Consider the following 22,095-nt stretch of genomic DNA (forward strand, 5'->3'; position numbering starts at 1 on the left):
CTAGGGCGGCTTTCAGCTTTGGCATATAGATGTGTAACGTCTGTACTATATTGGGTCAGGTTTAAATCCTTTAGAATCTGAAGAAGTTCTTTAATAGATTGCATGATGTCTTTAGAGGATGAATTATCATCAGGGGACGTCTTCGGGTTTAAAGCTGCGATATTACGTGATACTGTAGGCCCAGGTCTTGAAGTGGATGAAGCTGTGGTGTCTTGAAGAGGTGCTGAATGTGAGATTGTGCTTGCTGGTATTGTTTTCGTTTTTACTTATACAGTAGAATTTGTTGTATTCGCGGATATCCGGAATAATTAGAAGGATGAACGCATGTAGAGTTGACACATGTCGTTGGTATATATCTGGTCTTATTGTCCAATGAGAGCCGGCGCACTTAACACACGGAGGCAGAGATTGGCAAGCTTAGTACACTATCCCAAATACTAACGAAAACTTCGAACGAGATTTCATGGAACCAAATTTGAAGAAATGTTTTCTTTAAAAAAGAAAAAAAGAAAAGAAAGAAAGAAACCTGAGTCAAATAATCAATTTAAATTGCTTACATAACTGCAATACTTCAATACCAAAATAACTTTAACTTTTCTCTTATTTTTGCTACTATAATTGACGGTGTTGAGTACTTTCACAATCTTTTTTTCAGTCTCTTGATATACGCAATATTAAATTTATATACTGTATAATACAAATTCAAAATTTTGAAAATAGTTCGGTGTTACGGTTAACACAGGCCCGGTGTTACCGGTTTGACACAAAACCAGGTGATAAGAAGCTAGGTTAATAAACGAAGGTACGCGCGAATAGAAACAGCACAACAGTGTTCTTCAATATCTTATGTGGTTCGTAACAACTCAGTTTGCATAGTGTATAACAAGCCATTAAAGTACTAATGTTGATAACTATTACTAGTCAGCAATCTGCCAAACCTTTCATTTGCTAGAACAATAGCTTAGCAAGGATATCAGAGCTGCTTTAAAATCCTGTGTATCAGATAGATACAGCTACACTGTAATTTCTAGCATGTACCTTGCCTTGCATGGATATCACAAATATTTCAGAAGTGAGCTGAAAATTTGTATTAGTTGTTACTTTTAACTATCAGCAGAGCTTTAGGCAGTATGTTTGACATTTATACCAATTAGTGAAATGAAATGAAATCTTTAAGTTTAACGTCCCACGATTATGCCGGTTAGGCTAAAGGAGACGGTGATAATGAGAAATGAGTGAAATGAAGAAAGTGGGAGGAAACGGGAGAACCCCGAGAAAACCCACGAGCACGGTGTTTGTCCACCACAAAGTCCACACGGCGCGAGCTGGGATCGAGCCAGGGACCCCAAGTACCGGAGGTGAACGCTCTATCACTAAGCCACCGCGCCCCCACCAATTAGCGAATAATCTGTTATATTGTCTATAACTTCCACGTAAATAATTTTGTCAGTATATGAATTATCTGACAAAAGGCAAGAAGAAATGAACCGAAGTAAATGAAATTGTGCACAGATATTGTAGACTCAAAAATGAGGGAATACGTGTTTCGTATTTTCCTGGGGAAAAAGGGGTGGGTGGGTCACAGACCCTTCCAAACCTTTTATTATGAAATATCAAAAGTGCAAATAAATATACATCAGAAGTGCCTAAAGGATATGGAGAATTGCAACGAAACTTTGTGTAGGGACAATACGCAAAAAATAAGCGAACACGTATTTTTATACTTTTTTTGCGGAAAAACAGTGTTGGGGCCAAGGACCCTCCGAAAAATGTAAATATACCACAGAAGTGCAGGAAGGACTGGACCGAAGCGAATGAAATTGTGTGTAGATATTGTATACGTAAAATAAGGCAATTCTTGTTCCCAAGCATCCCTAACCGATTTGCTTCAAATTTGGCACAACAACAGTAAACAAAAAATAAATCGACACCCATTTTTGTTTATGCGGGAAAACACTGTAAGTGTTAAATGAACTCCCCGAAGTACTATAAAATACGCTATAGATAGGAAACAGCTAGTGTGAAAATAGTGAACTTTTACCAATAGATATATGACCTAAAAGTAGGAATCAATACAGTGAATTTCGAGTGTGTCGTGCTTCTATTTTCAAAAGTTCAAGTTTAAAGACTGAACATTGCGCTCTCTAACGTATACTTGTGAAGCACGTATTGCCTTATTTTACATACATACAATAGCTATGCACAATTTCGTTCGCTGCGATCCACTTCTTCCTGTGCTTCTGCGGTAATATTTATTTTTGGGGGGACTTTGGTGTCTACACAGTTTTCCCAACACAAACTAAAAAATAGGTGTTCGCTTATTTTTTGTGTATTGTCTCTTAACACAGTTTCGTTGCAATTCTCCACGTAATTTAGGCACTTCAGACGTATATTTATTACCGCTTTTGATATTTCATAATCAAAGGTTTGGAAGGATCTGTGACCCAACCACTTATTTCTTTCTTTCTTTTTTTTTTCGGGAAAATATGAAACACGCATTCCCTCAATTTAAGTTCACACTATCTGTGCACAATTTTGTTCACACTTCGAATCACTTCTTCGTGCCTTCGGGCGTCAACTTTCAATTTTTTTTTTTTTTTTTTTTTTTTTTTTGCCTCTCTACATATATTTTTCCGCAGAAAATAAGAGACACATATACGTTTATTGTTTACGTGTCCCTACACAAAGTTTCTTTGAAATTCTTCATGTCTTTAGGCACATCTGACATATTGTTATTATCACTTTGATATTTCGTGATCAAAGGTTTGGTGGAGTCTGTGCCCCTCTCAACCATTTTTTTCTCAGGAACATACGAAACACGTGTTCCCTCATTTTGCGTCTACAATATCTGTGAGCAATTTCATTTACTTCTGTCCACTTCTTTTTACCTTTCGAGTGTCAAATTTCAAAAATTTAGGTGGGGGGTTTTGTCACCTAAAACCGTTTTCTGCAGAAAATACAAAACATGTATTCGTTTATATTTTGCGTACTGTTCTTACACAAAGTTTCATTGCAATTCTTCATGTCCTTTAGGTACTTCTGACACTGTTATTAGCACTTTTGATATTTCGTGATCAATGTGTAGGTATTTATTACATACTGACTCTTATCATTATTTTGTTTTCGACATACATTTGGCATCATTTAAATGTAATTAAAATTGTAAACCAAGGTTGAATTTTATTTTTTGAATAAGCAAACAAACTGTAAAGTGCATCTTTGTATTTTTTTAGAATCACATTTTCTAATATAAAGTAGACTATTAAAGGTAAAAATTAGAAATTTTTTTTGTTTGTTTTTTTAAGTCAAAAATGATTTTAAATACAATGTGGAAGACCATTTTTTTTATTTTACGGGGATAGACCTCCGATCCCCCGCTTTCCTGGTATTCTATACATCTCAGTCCCTTCGGTAGTTTGTCCCCCTCCCCAAAGTTCATATGCTGCTGACGCCCATGTCCACCACCACCCTCCGAGAATGTCGTTGGTACTTGGTAGGAGGCTAACTTCTTAGCCTGGGAGTCAGTCTGACCCCATCTACGTTAGCCGCCAAAGATGTCCGCTTTCTCCAGCGAAGAAGTGTAGTTTTTTTTTCTTCTTCGTTTAGGATGAGATCCGATAGTTTTCTCTCCAGTACTTTTAGAAAGCGACTTATATTAGCATGACTTATTTTTAAAATTAGCGTGACATACAGACTGGGACGTTTACATTTTATTATTTGGATATGCTTATAAGTCCAGGCCCAACAGCCCTTAGGAGGCAAAGTATACCTGCTTTCTTGTGGCATTGTAAAAATTCCTTAATTTGCATATTAACTACACAAAAAGTAAATGTAACGCATTTACATTTACATTGTTAATATTAAATACCAAAAATTTAGAAAGAACTCGCCAATCATAACGGTTTATGAGTTTATCGGGCAAAAGACTGCAGTAGTTGTCTGCCGTGTATATCCAGTTGACACTACTTTCTGTTCGAAATATGTTGTAGAGTCTGCTGCACCGCATTGCAGATTTATTTTTACTTTGTAGAAACGATCTCATGTGCTAAATAGTATGAACGAAAAAAAAATTCCATTATGAAAAGGTTACAAAAATGTAGGGGTAAAAGAAAACTGTCCGTGTGTCAGGATCTGACAAGGGAACATCTTATATTGATAGTAGCATTGCCCAATCAAACAATGCGCAGTTGATAAAGGAGTGAAGAAAAGTGAGAAATCCAAGGTTTTACGGGCCGACACCCAGAAATACAGGAGATAGAGAAGAAAGAAGGATCTAGAATCATGTGAAGATAGCAATGCAAAAGATACACTGATACAGAAAGAACTTCAAAATGATTAAAGTAATCAAAATAACATTTACACAACAGTATAGTAAGTAAACATTGTAGCCACAGACATGCGCAATAACCTCATATGTAATGCAGTGTTGCCAACTGAACACAAAATGAAGTTTTGTTAAATGGCACGAAACACAAATTATAACATCTAGAAAATCTAATTAGAAGTAGAACCATACCTGTGAAGTCTTGAGGCACAGTGTTGCCAACGTTTGAGGATAGACCTATATGAATTCCTATATTACTCTTGGATGTAGAGAAGTACATATAGTACACGATGCGAACTAGTTTAAATCAAAATATGAGACCACAAACAAAAATGTAATCACTGAAGTACAGAAATAACAGACGAAGTAAAGTGTCTAAGCAGCTTTGCCCAAGTGGAAAATCAGAGTAGTATCAAACACAAGACACAAAACTGAAATAATGCATGCTCTTGGATTAAAAATTGATTAGCAGTGTTTATGCTTATGTTCTTAAACGTGCGCCATTTACTTTACTGGTAATGGACTGTCTTCTAACAATGGAAACTTCCAATACTTGTTTTTAGTTTTTATTGTACCTTACTAATCGCTGGTTTTCAACTAACACTTAAAATAAACCACAAAGTACATATAACAACTTCACTGTGTTCATTGCACTTAAATAACAAACTTAACTTTACAATTCTGGAAGAAATGTTCGTGCCTCGTGCATTATGCACCTTCTCTCTTCAACACTTTCCATCTTGAATAACAAATGCAATCTAAAATTCGTAAAAACAGTGTTTCCAGTTCTTAAAAATATTACTACATAATATAAGACTTAACATGCCGCCCGCCAAAAAAGGGCTAGAGACCTTTTTTTAAAAAAAGAAAAGAAAACAAACTTTTTATAACAACAAATAAAATAGACTGAAACAGAAAATAAATATACTTTAACATGAATGACATTACGATTCATCATTATTTGGTAAAACACAAAGTCCTCTAATTGAGCGTTTATATAAACCATTGGAAGTTCTAACAGTAGCCACTCGAACCAAACCGTCAGGTCCAGAATGCACTTCAGTGATGACTCCCAATTTCCACGATAGAGGAGGTAGCTTATCTTCTTTGAGAACCACCAATTGACCTGGCTGTATGTTTGCACAGCTTCTCTTCCACTTATTTCTTCCTTGTAGTTGTGACAAATATTCCATATACCATCTTCTCCAAAACTGTTGAAATTGTTGTTGGATCCTTTGCCATCTTTGAATTGAACTAATCTTCTCGTGATGTAAGTCTCGTTCTGGTAGCGCTGTCAATGGTTGACCAATAAGAAAATGACCAGGAGTTAATGCTACTGGATCATTAGGATCATTGGATAATGCTACAAGAGGTCTCGAATTTAAGCAAGCTTCTATTTGTGTGGTTAATGTTGTTAACTCTTCAAACGTGAGATATGACATTCCCATGACTCTTCTTAAGTGGTATTTAAAGGACTTAACTGCAGCCTCCCAAAGACCACCGAAGTTGGGCGAATATGGCGGAATAAAATGCCATTGGATTCCTTCAGTAGTTGCAAAATTCTTAATCCTTTCTTGATGGTCAGCTGTATGCAACAACTTTTCGACTTCTTGAAGTTCCTTGTTGGCACCAATGAACGTAGTTCCATTGTCGCTATAGATATGCTTGCATTTACCTCGACGAGATATGAATCTTCTCAAAGCAGCTAAAAATGCCTGACTAGTAAGATCACTCACAACTTCGAGATGGATAGCCTTTGTTGCTAAACACACAAACACTGCAATGTAGCACTTCACCTTTGTTTTTGACCTTCTGGTACCAGTTTTAATGTAAATAGGACCGGCAAAGTCAATTCCAGAATTTGTGAAAGGTCTTGTTAGTTCTACTCTATGTTTTGGTAGTTGTCCCATTAATTGTTCTGGTCCAGACGCCTTTAATCTTTGACATGTAATACACCTTCTAATAACTTTCTTGATGGCATTTTTACCATTAGGTATCCAATACCTTTGCCTTAGTGATGCTAGCATTAACTGACATCCAGAATGTAGCAATCGCCTATGTTCATGTTCCATAATTAGTCTTGTTAGGTGATGATCTGGTGGTAGAATAATTTGATGTTTAGCGTCAAATTCAAGTTCAGACATTTTTAATCTTCCACCAACTCTTAGTAATTGTTGATCACATATGAAAGGATTGAGAGACAAGAGTTTGCTCTTATTGCTAACTCTTCCACTTTCTTTAAGATCAGCCATTTCCTTAGCATAAACTGAACTTTGAACTTCTCGTATTAGTCTGATTAAAACTTCTTCAATTTCTTCCAAAGTAAGAGCGTCTACATTTCTTCTCGATGCTTCTACTTTAGCATTCTTGAAAAACCGCACGCAATAAGCCAAGACTCTCTGAAGTTTGTTCAAAGTAGAGAATCTTTCGATCATACTTTTATCTTGAGTTGTCACTAAGTAACTTGATTTTAATTTCTTCTGTTCAGGAATCTCTCTGAGTGGGGCAGGCTCCGTCTTAGGCCAATCAAGTGAAGAACACTGTAACCATTTAGGACCGTTCCACCACAAGTTATTATGTATTAACTTGTCAGGACTTGTTCCCCTTGATATAATATCTGCAGGATTTTCACTTGAAGCGACGTGTCTCCATTCTCCTCCCACTTCTTGTACCTCAGCAACTCGATTGCCAACAAATGTTTTCCATCTATTTGGACTTGCTCTTAACCATGCTAAGACCACCATAGAATCTGTCCACATATATACCTGGGATATTCGTTGTTTTAATGCCTTAGTTACCTTCTTGACAAGTTTTGATGACAACACTGCTGCACATAACTCTAAGCGAGGCAGGGAAATCTTCTTTATGGGCGCCACTTTGGACTTAGCACATAATAGCATCGAAGTAACTTGACCATCCTTGTTGACCGATCTTAAATACACACATGTCCCATAAGCCTTTTCTGAAGCGTCTGAGAAAGCGTGAACTTGAATGTCTATCAAGGTACCAAACTGAAGAACCATTCTGTCTACACTGATATCTGATAATGAAGGAATGAATTCAAGTACTGTCTTGCATCTTTGCTGTAGTTCTTTAGGAAGTGTTTCATCCCACTCCAATCCTGCTTGCCACAGATCTTGAAGAATTATCTTACATACGATTGTTATTGGACTAACAATTCCCAACGGATCAAAGATTGAAGCAATAATACCCAACATCTTGCGTTTTGTTAAATTATTATTCGACCTTTGATTTAGAGTGAATCCATTCATCACTTGAAGTTGATCAGTTGCTGGATGCCAAAGTAATCCTAATGTTTTGATTTGACCCTTATCGTCTAAGCGTAATGGAAGTTGTGTTTCTCTCAATTCTTCAGAGATGGATTCCAATAACTCAGTACTGTTGGAACACCACTTTCTTAGCAAAAAACCACCCTTTTATAGCATTTGTATTAATTCGTCCTTTATCTTTAAAGCTTCCTCCACACTTTCAGCTCCTGAAATACAATCGTCAATATAGAAGTCATTCTTCAGAACTTGTGCTGCCTTCGGATATTCACAAGCTTCTTCTGCACTTAATTGCTGGAGACAGCGAGTAGCAAGGAAAGGCGCTGAGGCTGTTCCGTATGTGACAGTTTTTAATTCATATACCTTAATGGGTTCTTCTTCTGATCTTCTCCACAAGATCTTCTGGAATTTACAGTCACGCTCATCAATCAAAATCTGTCGATACATCTTCTCTATATCTGCAGTAAAAGCTATAGGGTAGGTGCGAAATCTTAATATAATTGACTGCAAATCGTCTTGCACAGTTGGACCAACTTTGAGAACATCGTTCAGTGAAATGCCACTAGTTGAGCATGCGGATGCATCAAATACTACTCTAGTCTTCGTAGTAGTACTAGCTTCCTTAATAACTGGATGATGAGGCAAGTAATATCCTTGAGTAATATTAGAGTTGCCTTCCACTTCCTTCATATGTTCCAAAGCTTCATACTCTTCAAGGAATGCCACATAATCTGTGCGTAACTTGGGGCATCTATTTAACCTTTTTTCTAGTTGTTGTAAACGCTGAACAGCTGTCTTATAAGAATCACCTAACTGGGTCACTTCTTGTTTGAATGGCAGTCTCACTATAAAGCGTCCTGTTGAATGTCTTCTAGTGTTTGCGATAAAATGTTCTTCGCACTCCCTTTCTTCTTTGGATAGAGGAGTTTCTTGAATATCTTCTATTTTCCAAAACTTCTGCAGCTGATGGCTTAAATCATCGTTGTTGTGCAAAAAGAATGTTCGATGTTCTGGCGTGAAGTTGTTGTGCTTTGGCGTCTGATATTGTCCTGAAACTATCCATCCTAACTCTGTATTTTGGAGAACTGGAAATGCTCCTGGACGCACCTGTTGTCCTGCTTTGAGTAGACTAAAGAAAATTCCAGCACCTAACAACAAATCAATCTTACCAGACTTATTGAAATTAGGATCCGCTAACTGTAAATTCGGTGGAAAGTTCCATTCTTTAATGTCAATATCAGCATCAGGTAAATTTCCCGCTATTTTTGGCAATACAAAACACTCAACATCTACACTAAAATCACTTACAGCAGAGAATACTTGTAACTTACTTCCGTATTTAACGTTGCAACTTACATTATTAATACCTTGTACAGGAACATTCATAGGATATTTCTTTAATTTTAACCTTTGAATGAGAGATTCTGTTGCAAAATGAGATTGGGAACAACTATCAAGCAAAGCCCTAACCATATGTAATTTACCATTGCAATCTTTAACTTGAACAACTGCAGTTGAAAGTAAAACACGCACATTACTTTTAGGCTTCACAGAGCAATAAGTACTAGTATTAATAACTTCCTGTCCTCGAGACATTGACTTTTCACCTACAGGTTCCGTAACAGAATCATTTTCAACACTTACAGCATGATTAGGCTTTGATTTCTTAAAATCACTATGCAATAACGTGTGATGCTTGAGATTACATATTTTGCATGCATTTAGCGAACAATCTTTCGCTACATGGTTGACAACTTTCAAGCAATTAAAACAAAGCTTGTTCTGTTTCGCAAAACTTAATCTTTTGGATACACTTAATTTCTGAAACTCATTACACTTTTGCAACGCATGACTTTGTTGACAGAACGAACACAAAACATTAGTACTTACATAAGATTGACTAGCATTTTTTACTTCCTTGACAACATTGGATTTACTGAAATGCGACTTTGATTGCGTAGATTTTACCAATTCTAAGGCCTGGCATTTATTTTCTAAAAATACATGAAGTTCTTCTAAGCTAGTAAACTGTTCCCTATTTGTTTGATTTTCAAAGTCTTTACGTGTTTGTTCATCTAGCTTTTCCAAAACTAGGTGCGATAACAATATATCCTCCAAAGGAGTATCTAACTGTAACGCCTTAAGTGCATTTACGTTACTTATAGTTTGATTTAATAATGTCCTTAAGTCCGCCACTGAATCTTTACTGACAGTTGGTAATGAAAACAATGCCTTTACATGAGCAGTTGCTATTAGCTTTGGATTATTATACCTTTTGCATATCATTTCCCAAGCAAGTTTGAAATTTTCACCTGTCACGGGTATATTCTCAACTAATTTGCTTGCTTCACCTGATAATGAGGACAACAAATAATGAAATCTTTGAATATCATCTAAACTCTGATTGTTTACAACCAAACTACTGAAAGTATCATGAAAATGTCTGAAATCTGTAACTTGACCTTTAAATGTTGGTAGCTTTATGACTGGTAATTTTAGACACCCTGTATTCGCGGTTGAATTATCTGACGAACTTCTATTGCTACTACTAGCCTTCTCAGCTGTTTCAACAATTGACGTCATTTTTGCAAGAGTATCGTAGTAAGTGGCTTCAAACAAGTCTCTATCCTGTGTGTATTCATCGTTTTCGTCCTTTAATTCAAGCTGTTTTTGCACTTCATCATATTCTTTGAATATATTGGGTAAACGTGCACACCTAACTTTAATTTGCATTACATCGCCGTCTGCTCCAAATTGTTCAACAAATGTTTTCATTCTTGTAAGGGAAGCTTTAGCTAGGCCTCTTGCCTTTATAAGAGAATTAGTATTTGAATCCATTGCTTGTGATATATCTACCTGAAGTCCTTATAACAACAGATCTTTACACAAGTAAAAAAGAAACAAAAAAATATACTTAGCTACGTGACTGCTACATTGCGCCTTTGTTTTTCTTCAGATTGCAATGCACAGCTGAATGCGTAGGCGCGTACGTGATAAGTCCACTAGGTCAATTTTGCTTCTGATTCGTAACACTCACTGTCTTTACACACACATAGTCAATATGAATGTTTGAATGATTCACTTATTCATTTTCTTGGCACAACACTTCCTCCATTCGGCACTGGAGGACCAAAAAAACTGTTTATGCTTATGTTCTTAAACGTGCGCCATTTACTTTACTGGTAATGGACTGTCTTCTAACAATGGAAACTTCCAATACTTGTTTTTAGTTTTTATTGTACCTTACTAATCGCTGGTTTTCAACTAACACTTAAAATAAACCACAAAGTACATATAACAACTTCACTGTGTTCATTGCACTTAAATAACAAACTTAACTTTACAATTCTGGAAGAAATGTTCGTGCCTCGTGCCTTATGCACCTTCTCTCTTCAACACTTTCCATCTTGAATAACAAATGCAATCTAAAATTCGTAAAAACAGTGTTTCCAGTTCTTAAAAATATTACTACATAATATAAGACTTAACAAGCAGGCTCATTTTTATAATACACGTAATATTGTAACAGCTCAGACGTTATTGGTAGTCAGTTAGTCAGTATTGCTGTGGTCCCATATTTTTGTTTCAACTAGTTCGAATAGTGTAGTGTATATACTCTTCTACATCCGAGATTCATATAGGCTTTTTTTCAAACGTTGGCAACACTGTACATCAAGACTTCACAGGTATAGTTCTACTCCTAATTACATTTTCTAGATGTCATAATTTGTGTTCCGTGCCATTTAACAAAACTTCATTTTGTGCTCAGTTGGCAGCACTGCATTACACATGATGTTCTTGAGCATGTCCTTGGTACAATGTTTGCTTACTATACTGTTGTGTAAATGCAATTTTCATTACTTTAACCATTTTGAAGTTCTTTCTATGTCAGTGTATCTTTTGCATTGTTACATGATTCTAGATCCTTCTTTCTTCTGCATCTCCTGTGTTTCTGGGTGTCGGCCCGTAAAACTTTGGATTTCTCACTTTTCTTCACTCCTCTATCGATTGCGCATTGTTTGATTGGGCAATGCTACTATCAATATAAGATGTTCCCTTGTGAAAGTGTCCTTAAAAGAGAGGGTTTCTGCAACAAAAAAAAAATCTCTCCGTATTCTGAACGTGTCTGTTAAGCGAGGTTTCACTGTATTTAATTTATAGTGCGTCCAGTAAGAGAACGTCTCTGACAGCTCGCAGTGACATTGCCAATACTCGCGTGTCAAGGTTTTTTTCGGTGTAACTGTAGTGGCAATTTAATTAATGGTATAAGACAGAGTGATCGTGGTTGGTAACATTGGTATCAAAGTAGGGGCTGCAATGTCCCACCGCATATGGTAAGAAACGTCAGAGACCATCTCTTGTTGGCCGTGCTATAACCTAACTTACTTTGAAGATTTTAGTTAATGACTTGCTTCTATTATTGCAGGAAGTTTTATGGTTCCAAACTGTATGTGGTACAGCTGGCAATCGTGAAATCATTTCTAGAAGCGGCCAGAATCGAATACCGTAAGACGGGATTACTTTGCACAAGATTTTAAAAAAATCGCATGTAACTTACAAACGTAATCATTTAGTTCACTGTATTTTAAACATATAATAGTTAGATATATATAAGGAAGACATTCGTGCAAGCGCATTAGTAAACATTCAGTATGGCCATAGTTATTGAAATATAAACTTTGGTACAAAGTTACCCCATAGGTGGCGATACTTTGCACAACATACAAAATGTATGTTTAAGATTCGAACATAATGTTTTTCTGCAATGTTTTCCCTTCAGTATTTATACATTTCACTTCCTACATAAAATTGCATGCAGTCTACAAATATTGATATTAGGACGATGTATCAGTACTTGCTGGTTAGTATGAATTATCAATAGTTATAATATATATATATATATATATATATATATATATATATATATATATGCACTTTCTGGTACCAGCACAGGAACCACATTCTGATATTTTAGCATATGCCCCACAAAAATGCCAACTCAGGAATAGTAAAAAGAAAATCACCATGGTTGCTCTTTATATCCAAGAATATCATCCCAAACGTAATCAGTGGAATATTTACATGGTTTGGGGCTAGTCTTAGACAGTAGATACGCAAAGTTCGTCAGGGATCGGGGTTCAAGCTCCCAACTTCATACAATTTGAAGTGTTTGTATACATAACTTAACGTACTAAATGCTTATTTTTATATTGCTCAAGTAGGGTTTTAATCCCAAAACTTGCGCACGCCACTAGTCTCAATAGGTGATTGACAACCGTGTTTCGTTGAATCTTCCTGATTGAACTAATATATCTTTTCAAAAAGTTGCAAGAAATCATTAGAAAATTAGAGTTTTAATTAGCCAAAGTTGATAACTGAATAAATTCCTTAAATATTATTAAACATTGTGATTTACTTTATTTTCCTTTTATTTAAAATAATCTTTGTTGTTTAGCTTGGTAGCATTTAAGAAAGCGGAACGTACTATTATTTTGGTTTAAGCTGCCATCTATACGGCAGTAGACAAACCTCATAAGTAAGACGCCAATGCGAGTAACGTACAGTGCTGACATCTGTTGAAGCTGTGGAGAATGTTTTGAAGTTTGTTTCCGTTAGTAATCCTCAAATAGTAGTTTTACATTCGATTTATTTTATTTTATTTTATTTTTTTAATTATTATTATTATTATTATTATTATTATTATTATTATTATTATTATTATTATTATTATTATTATTATTATTATTATTATTATTATTATTTGTCTTTCTTTGAATTGAAGTAATTATTTCTTCTTACGTTAGAGAAACAAATTATTTCAATTTCTCAATTTTACCTGCTTACAATATTAACACATACTGGATAGATCAACATACGTTCAGTGTTCGAAGTGGCAAAAAAAGCAGAGGCGGTATGTTTTTTATGACTTTGACTCGATACACCAGCTATCTACATGTTGAAATATAATGAGGGTATGTTGCCTAAAAAAATGCATTTCTATTTACATAATGACTAGAAACCATTGAAGAGCTTCTCTGTAGTTACGAGGGAGGAGACATGGAGAGACTTTGATCCCCGTCAACAACTTTCTGAAAAAATAAAAAATAAAAATCCTCTTATGTTGTATTATAGGGAATTATATACGAAACTGATCAAAAATTGAGTTTTATATTAATTTCCTACGGGAAAACTCCCGGTCCCCATTCGATGACGGGTATTCCAAACCCTGGAAGATCCGCCCCCACAGAGACAAAAAAAAATCCCATGCTCAAAATACAACATTTGCATTAAGGCAAGAAAACACATATATACATAAGAAAGAAACAATTCAATACGCACATCAAAATATACACTAGATGAACTTATTTGAAGACACATTTTAAAAACAAAAAGGTAGGGGGAAAAATAACAAGAATTTCGGTGTTGTGAATTTAGAAATTATTTCTACGTAAAAATAAAATATTTTTACGTGCAAAACTATTTGTCAATTACTGTGAATAAAAATAGATTTATTAAAAGCATTTAGCATCTACTTTCCAGTGACGATCTGTCTTGGTCACTGAAAAACCAGAGGCGGTATGTCTTCATCACGGAAAAACCAGAGGCGGTATGGCATACCACCGCATACCGTCTCAATTCGACCACTGTATACTTTGTTTTAAAACTATACAATAGAACTTCAAAATACCTTATTACAGATGCAATAAAAGTACTATGTGTGGCCTATTCGTAGTGAAACGTCTCGATTGTTATACCTAGGTATATACTTAATTTAAAAACATAAACAGAATTGTATTGTTTTTGAGTTAGTTGGGTTGATTTTGAGTTTAACGTCCCGTTCAGCGGCGAGGCTATATGAGACGTGGACTTCCTGATTAACGTGGAATACGAACCACATGAACTCCCACCGGGAGCCGAACCCACACGCCAAAGGTGCGTACGCTAGCCGCTTACCCACGAAGGAGCTTTGTTTTTAAGTTAGTTGAACTTATTTACATTGAAATTACAACCAACTGTGCATTTCCAGTCCGGCCCCTTCCCAGCAAAGAAAGTAATGAAATATTGAATTTAACATTACACCGGACTGTTCAAGTCGCGGGTTTTACAGGCTTCTTTGGGCTCTGGCGGATCACAAACAAGGGGACCTTCCAGATCATGGGTCAGGAAGTCTGTAACCCATTCCATCACTGAAGGACACATTCCCCGAGATATTTTCTTTTCTTTTTTTCTTTTTTTTTATTTATTTTATTTTGTCGTGTCTGCAAATGAATTATGTCAGAAAAATTTCATTGGTGTGCATAATTCTACGGCAGCCGTGGCAATGAAACGTACCAGCCATTTATGGAGCCATATATAATGCGATTAAAAGGGACCATAGATGTTGCACCTAAGTACGTTGACATATATGGACAGACTTGGATTCACATACCGCCCAGGCTTTATATATAGCGCAGTATAATATTATATATTGTTGATGTAGCTCGTAATGATTCGTTCCCCAAAATATTAAAGATAAATTCCTTATCCCCCCCATCCTAGCGTACACGCCCTCGGTGCGGAAGACCCGGGTTCGATTTTCAACAAGAGCTTTCAGATCCCACGTTGTCACCAGTGAGGACACTTGGTCGAAAATGTGTTTCAGCTTTTTCAGGTCAGCCATCCTGAGAGAAGCTTTTAGTGGTTTCTCCTCATTCACACTAGGCAAATGGCGGGATGGTACCTAACATAATAATTCCAGGCCGTTTCCTTCCTTCCTCATTCCTTTCTTCCTCTCCAATTTCCCGGACAGTGTGATCGCCGAAGGACGTCATCCGTCATATGTGTGACAGGCTAACATGGCCATAGATTCCGAAAGCCCAGAAATTTAATTCCTAATCCTAATCTAATCCAACTAATCAAACTATTTTTTTTTTCTTATTTAAGTCGCGTTTGGGACTATAGAGAAGGGTACCTTTCAAGGCTTTACATAAGCTGTTTTACAACTTATGTGGATCTAATTACATGTAACTACTGCAATAATCTGAGGTGCCACGGGATTGTGTCTTAAGTTATTTCATTATAACTATAATTTCTGGTGGGGGCATGGTCACAAAATAGTCCAAGATGGCGAGGTATTTAGGGACCTACTTGAATTAAGAAGTTATGAACTTCGCTCAAGAATAGTTATTTTTAACTGGGCAATCAATGACGTATGAGCTCTCGCAATTTGAGAAACACCACAGACAAACACTAGAGTAAAGGAAGAAAGGGAAGGGGGTAGATAACGTGCATACGTAGTATGCCTACAGAACCATTGACAAAGATGTTGATGTTCTAGTTCGTTTGTCATCATTGTCTTTTAGCAACATCTGATTACTTTCCAGCTCCTCCCCTCTCCCTGAGGTTTACCGAGAAGGAAAAAAGTAAGCTGTGACGTCACAGAGCATTCAGTTGGAAATGGCTGGCATAGGAAGCCACAGGAATAATAATGCTGGAAGCTGATATGCTGATTATAGACATACCCAAACTGGCCATATAGCCCTTTGTAGACTGTAAAACCGGAAACTTTGATTTACTTATTATCTAAGAATGAAAATAATATGAAAAGTAAGTAAAAGTACTTTTCTAGAGCTTTTTTCTAATAGTTACTTTTCTAATTATTATTTCCTAATTTTAGATTATTTCCTAAACAAATAAGTTTCGTTTAATATTCTCAAATTATGATAGTCTTCCTAACTGTACAGATCTAATACTAAAACCGGAAATGATAAATATGCCACTTCCGGTTCCAATAGAGCGATAAGGGTGGAGATGAAACCGGTTCTTAACAGCGATAATTGATAATCAACATGAAAAATATTCATCCTGTCTCTTGCTGTCTTTTCTCTATGCGGAATAAAATATTATAAAAACTGGAAGTGATTACGAAACTACTACTTCCGATTACGAAACTAGTGGCGAGCTTTTACACATGAGAACACTGAGAAAGAAAACAGATTGAGCAAAGAAAGGGACGGAAAGAATTAGGTGAAATCGAATAAAAACAAGTGTGCAGTCTGCCGTATTGGCAGTGTTCGATTAATCGTGAATCCAAGGATAATGTATCTGCAAAACCATCGAACACTCCTTCTGTGTCTTGTCCAAACTATCAATGGTAGGTTTATTACCTTCTCCATGTTTTCTCTTGTGCTTTACTGAGAATATGAGCAAGAAGCTATGACGTCAGAGAGTACCCAACCGGAAATGACTCCTCTACTGACATCAAATATTGAAAACTAACCTCTAACACCTTTAACACTTCCGTATCATTAGAGCAATAAAGGAGAACATGTAGTCTGTTTTTCCAACGCTGAATCCATATCAAAAACCATCCACAGTAGACCTACAGATCATGAACCATATCCGTTCCGTATTACTGTTCCCAAACTGAAATTACTTTTCCCACTGCAACTATACTCGGATCAAAATAAGAAATCAACTGACATTTGAAAAAGCACGTATTGCCCTGTTGCCACGTCAGTCGTGAGTATTCCACTGACGCGTCAGCTGTTTTGCGTCGACTTCGGTTGACAAACAAACACTTCCGAACATATATTACAATTTGGTAGCGTTGTATTGTTGTTGCCCCTTTCTACAGAAACCCTCCAAGTGTAATTACCACCATTACATTTATGATTGGCCCCTCTCTGGGTGACCTTTAATAATTCCGTGACGTAGCTTCCTTCCTGAAACAGTACTGCCACTTCAAGTCTTCCTAAGGGGCCGCGGTGGTTTAGTAGTAAAGCATTCTGCTCTGGTGCATGGGATCATTGATTCTCTCCCAGCTCGCGCCAAGTGAATTTGGTGGTAGACAAACACCTAGTGCGTGGGATTTCTCGAAGTTTTCCTGTTTCCTCCCACTTTCTTCATTCAACAATTTTCCTCCATTTCTCATCATTGTCTTTTTTAGCCTAGCCGGCGTGACTGTGGGACGTAAAACTTAAAAAGATTTCATTTCAAGCTTTGTTAGGGGTATGGCAAGATTGTACACGGACATAAGAGTTTCACAAGGAGGTCACGATCGCTTAGTGGTTGAACGCTTACCTCTGGTGCATGGGCTCCTTGATTCTATCCCCGGCCAAGTTCGTGATAGACAACACTGTGTTCATGGGTTCTCTCGAGCTACCACCATTTTGTCCTAAATTCTCATTCCACCAACTCCTTCATCGTCATTCACTTGCCTTAATCATCCGTCTCCCGCAAGCTTAATGACATAATCGTGGGACGTTTCATTTCATAAAAGTTTCACGTATATTTTTTATTAATACAGGGTGCTCCAAAAGTGTGTAAACACCCAAATAAAATCCAAACCCTTCAGAATTGGGAAAAAGGAAAAAACATGATAACAGACGAGGGGGAAACACAAAAAACCATTGAAAATCGGTTGAAACTTAGCAACGGTTAGTCGTAAACATTTCACCACCGGACAACTTTCCCACCCCCTTCTTGTAATATGTTCGGTTCAGTGAAGGTCAAGGTCAGAGCTCAATTTTTCGCGCAATGCCTGCAATTCTCTATAGTGAAAGTTGAGCCGTTAAGCAACACAAACTGTAAATAGCTATTGCATTCTTTGTAGCAGTTTTCACGGGCACAGTTCTTCACCGTTTGGCTTTATTCCAATTATCGTTTAACGAAAGTCAATAATTATTATTCAACCCGGCCCGACCTGAAGAGAAATCAGTGTCGGCCCGACCAAGCCCGGCCCGGCCCAAAGAAATAACAAGAGTCAGCCCACCCAAGCCCGACCCGTGAAGGTCTCTACAACAACAACAGTTAAAAATCAGATATTATCCACATTATGAACATATTTTTTTCTATATATTTTCTTCTTCGTCATCACAGTCTATACACTTTTAAGCAACACCTTTTGCCCACAATAATTAAAATTACAAAAAATGTAAGTGTTAGAAATATACAATATCGTTGTATATATGGCTCCCGAACAAGACTTCTTAAATTATCCACAATTAAAGAAAGAATCCTGAACCGACATTTCACATATACAATAGTTATCTTACTTTTCGAATAGCCCTCATATATATAAAAATCATTATATATATATATATATATATATATATATATATATATATATATATATATATATATATATATATATATATATCATTTAATCTCAATATTATTTTTATATTCATTGCATAACTCATTTTATTTTAATTCTATCAAATCATAGATAGGGAGACATAATGAAAATGTGACCAGTTTGGTAATTATTCAGGTCTACAACAGATTTTTTTTAATTCGACAACATTGAGGCTTGTTGACAAAATAATTAGTATAAGTTAGAAATACATCATGACCTAATTCTTCCATTTGGGCATAATTAGCAAAACTCTGATAAATACATAATATCGTTGTAAGTAAATATGTGATTGCTTGTAACATAGAAGAAGAGCGAATTACAAAGAAGTCGTAACAATATTCAAAGTCAAACAAAATAATAACTAATCAATATATTTTGTCGGACGTCATAGCTCTAGCTTAGGTTACATTACCAAAAGATTCGATTAGGTTGAATTAAATGGCACAATCTTGAGTACAGTCCTGTATGTTATTTCTTTCACCATTTCTGTGATTCCTATTCTGGAAATTTCTGCCATCTGTGTAATTACTGCGAAGTCTAGGATTATGTAGATAATTAGATCGATTATTTCCATTATTCCTAAAAATTGTAGAATTACCATTTCTGTTCCGTCTAAAATTAGATTCGGTCATATTTCCGTTACAATTAGGTTCAGCTATATTGCCTGTACGAGAAAACCCAGAATTACCTTTTACGTTATAATTACAATTTTCCTTAACATTAATATTGCGAATAGGTAAGTGATTGGCTTGACTTCAGTTAGAATTACTTTGCAACTTCATCTGACTTTCAAAATTTTGAACTATTGCAAGTAAATGATTAAAATGAATACACTGGGACGCTATTAAGATTTGCTGTAGCCTAAAAGGTAACAACATTCGCGATAACGCGTGATTCAGGTTGATAAGGATTGATCAATTTCAATTCATTATATGCCGTGATTACAAAATCAGTGAGATTTTTATCTAATTTAGGATCATAATGTCTACTTTTAATAATCGCTTCCCTATTTGCCATCAAAAAGTCATTTTCAAAATTTGATAACAGAGTAATTTTGAAATCTGAATAGGTACGTAAATTGTTTCTAACAGCGTTAAACCATGCCGAACAGGGTGGCAATAAAACATGCGGTAAAATTTTAAGGAAACTATGCTCACCTACGCCGATCAATTCACATTCTTGTTCATTTTTTTCTAAAAATATACGGTACTGGCCGAGATATTCTCGGACCTACCACTGAATTTGGTCAACGACTTAATTTCATTAATTTTTAAATGTGTATTAGAATACCTTGTATTTCTAAATTTGTCGTGATTAGCAGTTTCCTGTCTTAATCGTCTTTCTTGGTTTTCAGAACTGGAAGCAGCGTCCTCTTCTTCGTAATAACATTCGGGTGAAATGCTGCTCTCCTCACGTAGTCTGGTTCCGTCGGCATTTTGGTCTACACAAGTCATGTTGATGACTGGGTCAATAGATCAATCTGCTGTCCCCAATCTTTCCTTGATGTTTTGCACTTCTTCTTGCAGCTTCATTATCTGATTCTGATGATTATTGACTCTGGTTTCTACTGCTTCGACGGAGCTTTGCACTATCACAAAACTGTGAATAATCTGTCCTATTCTACTATTCGTTAGTTCCAGTTTCGTATCAATTTGTTTGAATATTTGTTCGATCTTGGTATCTGAACGTTGTATCAATTGTTCCATTATGACATCTACTTGTTCTTTATTGTTATTCAACTGCTGCGTTACTTGTTCGATTTTAGCATCCAATTGCTGCGTAATTTGTTCGTTGCTGAGATTTATCTGTTGCGTAACTTGTTCCATTTTAGCATTCAACTGTTGTCCTAAATGTCTTATAAGCTCAGTCATATTCATTGACGAATGGACATCTTCAGTTCCACTATTGGTGCTTCATCACTGTGAATATTCGTTTTTTGAATTGCGATATAGCTTTCTCTTGTTCCTTAATAAAATGTAATCCGTGATGATCAACGAATATGAGACTGTTTACTCTGAACTTCTAACAAGTCTCTAGGTCCTGGACGGAACCACTATTTATATGTAACGGTAACTTCTAAAATATAATCGTTACTTTTCCCAGTTTGCTATTATAATGCCTATAGGATGTCACGCACAATGGAATCACACAACATAATCAATCACTTACTACTTTGAAATAATACACAGTGATTTTAGACAGCGTCGGCTTTCATTATCTATATTCTTTCTTAGTATCACAATCAATCAACAACTACTGGTTGTCATAGCAACCCCGAAAAACGACGAATCTGTTATTACAATAACAACGGTTAAAAAATCATATATTATCCACATTATCAACATATTATTTTTCTATTCTCTCTCTTTTCTTCGTCATCACATAGTCTATACACTTTTAAGCAACACCTTTTGCCCACAATAATTAAAATTACAAAAAAATGGAAGTGTTACAAATATACAATATTGTACAAATATACAATATCGTTGTAATATTGAGATGCGTTTTTTTTTACAATTGATTCAGCTTCCCAATAATAGGTTTGCCTTCTCTATTAACCCTCTATTCAAACTGAAAGTGAATCAAATTAATCACTTCCGGTTTCATCATTTATCGCTATACAACATAAATAGTATTAAATAGCTACAAGGTGTTTTCTCCAATTAACTCACGGTGTCAAGAGAGTATACCATCACAACCCGCAATACTACCAGAAACGGAAGAGGTTGAAGTTTACTAATACTTACTGTTTGAATACTGACTTCCGTAGAGCAAAAACGGAAAGAAGTATCGAGATGTAGTTCTTTGTAATCGATGTCTCGCTGAAACATCTATTCAATCCGGATGTGGTTCATTTTAACGATTTCCGGTTTCAACTTTTATCGGTATAGAACAAAAAAAATGCCTAGCGACTAATAGTTTTTCGATGATATGGCTTTAGTGTCCGGCGAGGAACAGGTTCAATCTTTGATCTTATTAATCTATTGCAACCCGTTTTGTAGATGTACTTCTTCAAGTTCGAATATTGAAATCCCATAGTATGGAAGTCTACTGTAGTTTCACACTGTAAAACGAAACTCGTTTATTTTTGCAAAAGAACATGAGCATGGACTTAATTTTTTTCCGAATGTAGTAATATTAGAAATTTTTACAATGTTAGCTTAAAATAATATTCAGTGTCAAAGTATTTAATTTAGATGTATCTAGTAAGGAAATACATCTAGGAAATAGCTTCTTTTCGATTTTCTTTTTCTGTTTTTAAATTGGTTCGTTGTCTTCAACTCGATTAGTTTCGCAGTTCTCACCTATTAAATATCTTAATATTATGTAAATTCAAAACATATATTACTAAGGTATGATGATAT

General features: G+C 35.9%; 2 protein-coding genes across 2 annotated transcripts; both read right to left on the reverse strand.

The window, feature by feature from the left end:
* Positions 1–5,268: 5,268 nt before the first annotated feature.
* LOC145661116 (uncharacterized) lies at positions 5,269–7,542 on the reverse strand. The gene has a single exon (XM_081726563.1). The coding sequence runs from the start codon at positions 7,540–7,542 to the stop codon at positions 5,269–5,271; it is 2,274 nt and encodes a 757-aa protein (XP_081582689.1).
* A 219-nt stretch (positions 7,543–7,761) lies between these two features.
* Positions 7,762–20,184, reverse strand: LOC145661117 (uncharacterized). The gene is made up of 3 exons (XM_081726564.1): positions 19,965–20,184; positions 10,146–10,475; positions 7,762–9,962 (listed from the first exon to the last, which is right to left on the reverse strand). Exons 1-3 carry the CDS (start codon positions 20,182–20,184, stop codon positions 7,762–7,764), a joined length of 2,751 nt encoding a protein of 916 aa, XP_081582690.1.
* Positions 20,185–22,095: the final 1,911 nt, after the last annotated feature.

The sequence above is a fragment of the Thermobia domestica genome, chromosome 9 (genome assembly GCF_964235325.1).
Source record: "Thermobia domestica chromosome 9, izTheDome1.hap1.1, whole genome shotgun sequence".
NCBI lineage: Eukaryota > Metazoa > Arthropoda > Insecta > Zygentoma > Lepismatidae > Thermobia > Thermobia domestica.

Bases quoted from the DNA above. Each gene is read 5' to 3' on its own strand.
- LOC145661116 (XM_081726563.1), bottom strand. From the start codon at position 7,542: ATGTTGGGTATTATTGCTTCAATCTTTGATCCGTTGGGAATTGTTAGT.
- LOC145661117 (XM_081726564.1), bottom strand. From the start codon at position 20,184: ATGACTTGTGTAGACCAAAATGCCGACGGAACCAGACTACGTGAGGAG. The intron at 10,476-19,964 runs GTAGGTCCGAGA...TGTTGTTATAAG, and splicing joins GTCGTTGACCAAATTCAGTG to GACTTCAGGTAGATATATCA. The intron at 9,963-10,145 runs GTTCGTCAGATA...CCTCATTATCAG, and splicing joins GGCTAGTAGTAGCAATAGAA to GTGAAGCAAGCAAATTAGTT.